This window comes from Centruroides sculpturatus, unplaced genomic scaffold, assembly GCF_000671375.1.
Source record: "Centruroides sculpturatus isolate CEXI.00-Female unplaced genomic scaffold, Cexi_2.0 scaffold1510, whole genome shotgun sequence".
Lineage (NCBI taxonomy): Eukaryota > Metazoa > Arthropoda > Arachnida > Scorpiones > Buthidae > Centruroides > Centruroides sculpturatus.
Window position 1 is genome coordinate 59675 of NW_019385830.1, and position 9246 is coordinate 68920.

Consider the following 9246-nt stretch of genomic DNA (forward strand, 5'->3'; position numbering starts at 1 on the left):
TTAGAATGAAAATATGCACAAAATTTTCAAAAAGCAAATTGTATTCACCTGCTATTACCACTGTACCATATGTTTCTGTTAAAACAACAACACTGACATCAGAATGAGTGTGACCAGGAGTTGCAATCACCTGAATGCTGCTGTTAATTTTATATGGTGTCTGTAGATAAAACATAAATAAAATTATTGTTTTTGTTGAAATATTTTCTCTTGTGGATCAAAATCTTACCTTGTCAAAGGAATGGATGAAATAATCTGTGCCACATGATATGCTTTGCCCGACAATATGAATGGCTTTTAGAAATAGATTTAAATTTCCAATATGGTCAGAATGGCCATGTGTACAAACAACATGAGTTATATCATCTGGATTTAAGTTCTGTTCCTTCAATTCTAAATTAATAAATATATTTTACATGAAAGTAAAACAAAGAATCTCAAATTATCATATTTTCATACATGATCTGTGATTGAGAGAATTTGAAAGAGAATGAGGGTTATGCAATGGACAGGTTATATGCTGATTTTTATATTGCAATCACAAACTCTATCCTATGCAACAGTAGATGATCCCATAGCACAGGAGTATACAGTAAGGCTGGTTATATATATATATATATATATATAAGAACTTTTAATTAAGGGGGAGAGAAAATACAAAATAATTATTTCAAAATTTTAATGAAAACAAAATAAATAAAATATACTTTTTTTTAATGCATATGTATTATAACATTTAACGAAGATCTTTGGTCAAATCTTTGAAATTTGATATAATTTATTAAAGCTGTTTGCAGCAATTCTGTGAGATGCTGATTGGTCAACTGTGAACAATATTTCAACTTCACAAACCTCATTGTTGAGTATAATGATTCACAACAATATGTTGTACCAAAAATTGAAATTAGATGGCAAGCAGCTTTCTTTAAGTGTGGCTATTTTGATTCTGGCATAGTTTCCAAAATTCAATTAGAGAACTAGATTTGTGATGCATTTACAATGCCTGATCTTCTTTCATCTCTAATAACTCCAATTCCCTAGCTGCTTTTTCAACAAGTATTATTTCAGAAATTGGAAATCCATCTCCAATATCACAAATAAATGAGTTCACAAAATACGTAAATGTAGATTTAAAACTTTTCAAATCTTCAAACCTACAATTGAAATCTGCTTGCAATCCTTCGAATTTTCCTTCTTTAATATTAATTATATTGGCTTTTACCCATGGAAAATGATTAAATAATCTGGAATTTAAGATCTGCACAAAAAGCTGAAGTTTAGCTTCAAAACTAAATACAGTTTGTGACAAATCGCTAATCATTTTTTCCTTTCCTTTCCTTGTAAAGCCAAGTTAGGTATTGACAAATGTTCCATGATGTCTGAAAGGAAAATAAGTCAGAAAGCCAAGCTTCATTTTCTAATTCTGGGTATATATATATATAAAGGACAAAAAAAATATATATATATTTTTTTTTCCTTTTTCTTTTTAAAAAATGTTGTGATAGAATTTAGGAGTTCCACAAAATGGCTCAAAACACTAACAAGTAAGTTGAAAGCCATCTCACAACAGACCATAAGGAGAGATCACTGGGTAATTCTTCTGTTTTATCATTTAACCCTTTTAAAAAGTTCATAAATTGATTGTGTTTTGACATTTGTTGTTGAGTTGTTTGGAAAGTAATTTCGTTTTTTTACCACCAGAGGAATTAGTTTCCTCTGCCAATTTCATTTTAAGCCATATTGTCCTTATATATTTTGACAGCTGACATTTCAAGGTTTATTTGTAAAAATTTGTTTGATTCTGTGCAATTGGTTTTTTTTGTTGTGTCCCATCAAAATCGAAAGCAACATTTTTGGCATATTTTGCTTTTTTATTACCAAAAAAATAAAAATGCTGTTCAAGCAAAAAATAATTTGTGTGATGTGTATGAAGATGATGTGTTGACAGAATGACAGTGCCAAAATTGGTTCACAAAATTTATGTTCTGGAAAGCCAGTTGAAGCTGATGAAGACAAAATAAAGGTATTGATTGAAGCAAAATGCCAAATAACAACATTAGAAATTGCTGAGAGATTAAATTTGTCAAATTGAACTGTTTATGATCATTTGAAATGACTGTTTTGTTTCAAAGCTCCATATATGGGTTCCACATATTCTTAGATAAAGAGATTCTCTCTTTGGTGGGATTTTAAGGTTTTTTTTTTAAAATATGATTCTGCTATTTTCCTTTACTTCCTGGTATCCTGGTATAACATTTTTAATGGCCAGCAGTGTACATTTTTTATTTTCCGTCATTTGTTAGGATTGTAACAAATTATAATCCTTTTTACACTATGATTTTTCTAAAAAAACAGTACAAAAAAAATCAACCAATTGAAATTTGTTAATTCTCTGCAGCTGTTTACAATGATGATTGATGTAGCTATTTTTAGAGTTGATATATAATTCCAAAATTGATTATCAATGTGAGAAAGTCAGGTTATTCATTGACATAAAAATGTAATTTCTGATGAATGATGGTTGAATTAAGCTACATTAAACTACAGTTAAATGTATTATTTTAATCTAAGACTTTTCTATTCTGAAAATGTAATATTTAATAAATAATTAGCAAGTGCATAAAATTATCTGGTCTATGAATGAAGTAAATGTTCATGTATCAGCTCTGATCCTAAAATATGTAAAACTTCATATCATCATCAATTCTCAGTTCCTATAGAAAATAAGTTTTCAATTTAAAAATTCTAATCATATTCATCCTTCATATGCATAAAAGTATACACCTTCATTCAAATTTAATTTAGCTATTATGAAGATTTTAAAAAATTTCATCTTCAAAATCCAATATAATTTTTACTTTAGACTCAAATATAATTTATATAAAAGCATGCTGATTTACTAGAAAAAGCACCTCAAGATAGTTTTATAAAAATATAGCCTTTTTATTTAGAGTTTGCTGTAAAGTTAAAAAGAGATTACCTAATAGTATATTTAAATATATGACCTTTCTCAGTTTTGAAATTGCATTGAATAAAAATTTGGATGAAATAAATATAAATTTTAAGGTTTATCTATTTTTTTTATTTCTGTAAAACTGAAATGGTCATTAAGTGTAGAAATATACTCAATATGTTTAGTAATGAAATTACTAAAATGAAGTCATCCACTTCAAAGGTGAATGAGATGTGGATTGATTTTAGCTTCAAGGAAATGATTTGATGGCACAATAGTACCAAATTTATCAAAATGGACAAATTTTTATTTTACCACATACAAACATAGAAGCTGAAAGAACATTTTTGTCTTTTTTTTATCTGAAACAATAGAATATAGTAGAATTAATAAAAATTCATTAAATGTAGTTTGTTTTGCAAAGCACTTACAAATTATGGAAGTGAATATACAGTTGATCTCCCTATAACACGGGTTCCTATAGTTTGGATTCCTATATGACGGTGAAAAAATTGCGACGGTATCCATACAAACCTGGTAAAAAATCTCCTATAATTCGGTAAAACGTCATCAGGCAGCCGAACTACTTTCTGCCGTCCAGCGCCATGCTACGGAGAGTTTAGGCAGGTAAAATGAGTTTACTATCGTCTGTACAGTATTATATGTAAATTGTATATAAATTAGGTACTGTACATATAATTATATATTAATTATATATAAATTAGGTACTGTATATATAATTATATATTAACTTAATTTATTGTAACTTTATTATAATTATATATATACTTTCCGCCACCTGGCAACACGCTACGGAGATTTTAGGCTAGTAAGTTCAGTTTATTATCATCTGTACAGTATGTAAATTAGGTACCGTAAGTCTAATACAGCACTAATTTTATACATTTCTTGTGAAAGAAACACTTCTTATTCAACGGCCATAAAAATTATTTATATTAATGATGTCTCCAAAGGTNAGTGCCACGCTACGGAGAGTTTAGGCGAGTAAGTTGAGTTTACTATCGTCTATACGGTATGTAAATTAGGTACCATAAGTCTAATACAGCACTAATTTTATACATTTCTTGTGAAAGAAGCATTTCTTATTCAACAGCCATAAAAATTATTTATATTAATGATGTCTCCAAAGTTCAATGAAGTTTTCACAGAAAAATAACCTATCAGAAATTGCGCCCGCCGGTTGGTGCACTGCTCCGCGACGAAAACGAGCTTTAGCAATGGCGACGTCGAACGGTGCACACTTGGTAAGTAATCCTACAATTTTTTGTTTATAGCATAGTTTATATGGATTATTCCCAAAAAAATATATGTATTTTGGAAATGTTGAGTCAAATTAGTCTAGGAATCAATTAATTTTATGGAAGAAAACCTTTCAAACAGCCGTAGTCCGTAAACTTCACACGTCTCGGGCTGTGATTGGCAAGGTCTCCTAAAACATCAATTTCATAAAAAACAGAACGTATCTACCGTCTTATAGGGGGGTCGACTGTATCTACATATGAATTATCTGCTTATATTTCACTGCTGTGCATTGAAAAAAATTTATGCAAATAGCAATTTAACTTGTTCTTTTAGATGAGTTCTTGGTGTGAAAAAAACAGAGGTTCAACCTTTGATACAGAATACACATATTATTTTTTGAATGTTGTTGTATTGTAAATAAGAATTGAACTATAAAGCAATTTATTTTTCACTTTGTTTTGCTCCTAGTTTAAAAACATAATGGATAATAATACTAATAATAATGTAACAGAATACTGTGGTTGTCGGCTATAGGGGGTCATATGTATTTTAGTTATATTTTATTTTTCCTTATATTTGATTCTTCCCTTTCATCATAACTTCCTTCTAGAAGTTTCTATCTTGAATCTTATTGCCTTAAGGAGGGATTATCCCTTCTCAGAACTCCTGGTAGTGGTAGAACAAAAGGGTAAGGGAACTATCGCTTCCCTGAATTTTCAGGGGAAACAAAAGAAAGGAAAAGACCTAAGGCAAAATGGCAAGAGGAAGGGCATTCTTGGTCAAGATCTCAAAGTGGACGGCAGGATAAGGCAGTGCTCCAACTTTGAGAATAGTCACAAACAGAACTTCGAAGCCGGGGGAAACTGTAGAGGTGGAGAACTAAAACAAAGTAAGATCGTAAGAACAGTGATTGTGACCGGAGATCTCCTAGGCACCAAGATTGCAAAGTTAGAAAGACATCCAAAAGCATATTATTGAGGAGGTACCTTCCACATATACCTACCAACTATAGGAAACTTGGGTACCTACCAACTATGGGAAACTTGGGTATTTTCTACATTCTGTGTGTCATACTTTCCTAAAGTCTCTGCTTTTCCTCTTTCTCATAGGTATAAGATTAGTTGTAAGTCGGTCGGGTTCATACTATATGTTATGCGCACGTTGTTCACATGCTTATGGGAAGACAATAGACTACCCTTTTGTTTAAAAGTAACATTAAATCTGTAAAGTTGGGATCTGTACTAAAAGAACCGGTTCGGAGAGAAATAAAGGATATTTTGTTTGTATACAGTAGACCCCCTATAAAACAGGTTCCTATAATTACAATTCCTATAAGACAGCAAAAAAATTGCGACGGTATCCATAAAAAACGGTAAAAAACTCCTATAATTACGTAAAACGTCATCGGGCAGCCGAACTACTTTCCGCGCCGTCAAGCGCCACGCTATGGAGAGATTACTATTGTCTGTACAATATTATATATAAATTAGGTACTGTACATATAATTATATATTAATTATATATAAATTAGGTATTGTATATATAATTATATATTAACTTAATTTATTGTAACTTTATTATATGTATATTTTCTGCCGCCTGGCGCCACGCTATGGAGAGTTTAGGCGAACTATCGTCTATACAGTATGTAAATTAGGTACTGTAAGTCTAATACAGTACTGTAATTTTATACATTTCTTGTGAAAGAAACATTTCTTATTCAACGGCGATAAAAATTATTTATATTAATGATGTCTCCAAAGTTCAACGAACTTTTCGCAGAAAAATAAGTTATTAGAAATCGGCCGCGGTTTGCTGAGCTGTTCCGCGACGAAAACAAGCTTGAGCAATGGCGATGTCGAATGGTGCACACTCGGTAAGTAATCCTACAATTTTTTGTTTATAGCGTAGTTTATACGGATTATTCCCAAAAAAATATACGTATTTTGGAAATGTTGAGTCGGATTAGTCTAGAATCAATTAATTTTATGGAAGAAAACCTTTCAAACAGCCGTAGTCCGTAAACTTGACACGTGTCGGGCTGTGATTGGAAGGACTCATAAGAAATCAGATTCCTAAAGAATGGAACGTATCTACTGTCTTATAGGGGAGTCAACTGTATCTGTTTTATGTATCGTGATTAGTAAAGTTTGTTTGCAGACATTACTATCTCTCAGTAACAAACAACCACAATACAAATAAAAAATAGTTGATTTTACTTTTAAAAATTGAATAGAGAAATTTGAGTTAAAAAAGGAATTAATTGACTTGTAGGGTTTTAATTTCAAAGATTGGGAGAACAGAAAATTGTTAAGATTCTAGTCCTGAATGATACCAGAGCAACCTCCCAGTCCATTGGACTTTGTTAGAAGGCTTGGTCCACTAGGAGTGCTGATTACTGGGGTGTCACTCAGAGCTAGCATCTTACAATAATCAACAGTTATCATGACTCCCAATCACATCCTGGAAGTTGGCTGATTTTGGGGAACTATATCTGGCAAAGGGTCACATGTAGGGTCTGTTTACTTTTAGCTCCGATCTTGCCCCTAGCACACTCAGCCTGTATACTTTTTGTTAGCTAGTAATGAGCACGGCGTTTACTTTTCGCACCCGTGACGTCATTGCTAGTATTCCTGGTATGCTCGGAGAATTTACGAGCTTGGAGTTTGTTCAAAGATGACGGCGTCCATTACTGTGTATACTTTTACGAGCGTGCTAGTATGATGTCAGGCTGCGCTAGGTGTCAGCTCAGCGAGCTTGGAAGCTAGCAAAAAGTAAACGCACCGTAGAGGTATGGTTCCTTTAACTCAAGGTGGCAGCCTACCACTCTGGGGACCCGGGATCGAATCTGGCCGGGTCGAAAAATCCCCACGAATTTTTCGGGATGGTCCGTCCGGATATGTCGGGCCCCGTCCCTCAGCACCCGACCGCCCCCATAGTGGGCTTGCTTAGTGCCCACAGAGCAGAGAGTTAAAAAAAAAACTCTTAAGGTCCCAGCAGTGTTATTCACATCTGCAACCTTACCCAATTGTGCCGATAAATTCACTTACGTTGGAGTATATAATCTTTATCCCATGCTGTTAATGGATCCACGATGATACAAACGTCAGAAGACCTAACAATAGTGCAAGAACAGTTGGCACGCATGATATTACACTTTTGATCAAATTCAGAAAAGCCTTCTTTGATTATTACTAGAGAAGTCATGTTTTCATTAATAAAATCACGTCTTTCTAGTCCGGGATGTTTACGTTCTTAAATCCCTCTATCGGATAAAAACAGGATTAAAATATTAATTTGTTTTTACAAAATACTTTATTTTGTAAATTATAAAGTATATTCTATAAAATTTTTATTATAAAATTTTTCGAATATTTTAATTAACATTTAGGAAACAATAATTCTTTAATACACGCACCCAGACATGGTCCAATTGCCAGTTGTAAGCTGGTCGCGCGGTACGTGTCAATCGAGCTTAGTCTGATTGCACTCCACAATGCCACCAGAATGTTTTGGAATCGCTATCCTAGTATCCCGCTAGGTATTTTACAGAAAAACGAAACAGCTCCGTAGCCCATAGACTTTACATGGCAAATTTCGACCTCGAATATCTCAGCCCTTAGATCGAATTTCAAAATTCCGACTTCGTCACGACATCGGCCTTGCCGAGTTGTACTGTACGTAATTGCAAAAGTGATGGCGCAGTTGCTTTAAACTTCGATCACAGACGCTAACTTTTGTAGAGTTCCGCTGAATGAAAGAAAATACCCGCAAAGGTTCACTGTGTATATTCAGTATAGAGTACACAGGACAGGCTTATACAATTTAGCCAAACATTGCTCACAGCTGACAGAGTTTCAAGAAAGGCTGCATCATCGGAGTGAGGAAAATAGATCGGCCGTTTCGACCTTCAGCAATTCTGTTTGTAAGTGGAGATGTTTCTCCCTAAATGTTTTCTCTCCTTCCGATTTTAACAGTTTTATTGTTTTCACTTTAAAAGAATTATTTCAGGAAAATAAATTATTTTTGTTTTGTGTTAATAATGAAGTATCGTTACCGGTACACTACATATTTTGTATTCAATAAAACATCATCTTCCATTAAACATTCCTTGTGAATTTAAGAAGTAGTATATGACGATAAAGTTTCAGTTTTTAACATTCAAACAAGCACTATATTTTAAACAAACAAGTACATTTTCTTATAAATTTTAAGTCAGAAGCCAATAAAATATGAAATATTACGAGCCAAATACATATTAATATAAAAAATTTATTCTCCAACTTAAAACAACATTTGTTTAACCGTTGACCCAAGCAACAGAGTACTGTATATCTACAAAATTTGAACATGTCTAAACAAGCGCTCGTCTCATAAACATAAAAACATTAAGAAAATTTCACAGAATTTTCTTAAGTGAATTTAGTAATTTAAAATATTTAGTTTTAAATGGCTTCTAAGTCTCTTATTGATTATTAATAAACCGAATAATTTTTATAAAATTAATAATATAATCTAATAATTACAAAATCAACAATAAACAATAAAATAATTTTTTTTATCAATACGAGAATCCGTTCCTTTCTGTTTTAAAATATTTTCAAAATAAAACATTCGAATTATCGTTGTAACAACATTTTCTTTGTTATTCGGCTTAGAATTCAAAATAACGAACAGAATTCGACATTTTCGAATTCTGTTCGTTATTTTGAATTCTAAGCCGAATAACAAAGAAACAAAGAATGGCATCTGTGATTATAATCTCAGAAGAAGAATCAATGAAGGTAAAAAATATAACATATTAGCTGCAAGGACCCGCTTCGCTGGGTTTTTATTTGTGGGCAAAAACTAACGATAGTGAAGATTAAGATAATTACATTATAGCCAATCTTACCCGTTTTCACAGAATGCAAGAATTAGGTCCCCCGTTTCCAGACTAATTGGAGAATTTTTACGTCCAGTCAAACGAACTATTTTCAATTTGATCAATTTTCTGGAGCGTTTACAATCGTTCTATAATCGAACCAATT

At 32.4% G+C, this 9246-nt stretch overlaps 2 protein-coding genes across 2 annotated transcripts in view; one reads left to right on the forward strand and one right to left on the reverse strand.

The window, feature by feature from the left end:
* Positions 1 to 7485, reverse strand: part of LOC111642393 (metallo-beta-lactamase domain-containing protein 1-like) — a 7833-nt gene extending 348 nt beyond the window's left edge. The window contains exons 1-3 of the mRNA XM_023388744.1: positions 7267 to 7485; positions 230 to 393; positions 49 to 160 (exon numbers count right to left, since the gene is read on the reverse strand). Coding sequence (XP_023244512.1) covers positions 49 to 160; positions 230 to 393; positions 7267 to 7423 — 433 coding nt within the window. The 5' untranslated portion in view covers positions 7424 to 7485. The remainder of the gene's footprint in view (positions 1 to 48; positions 161 to 229; positions 394 to 7266) is intronic.
* A 1405-nt stretch (positions 7486 to 8890) lies between these two features.
* Positions 8891 to 9246, forward strand: part of LOC111642390 (histone deacetylase 11-like) — a 44476-nt gene continuing 44120 nt past the window's right edge. The window contains exon 1 of the mRNA XM_023388740.1: positions 8891 to 9000. The gene's annotated coding sequence lies outside the window, so the exon portion shown is untranslated. The remainder of the gene's footprint in view (positions 9001 to 9246) is intronic.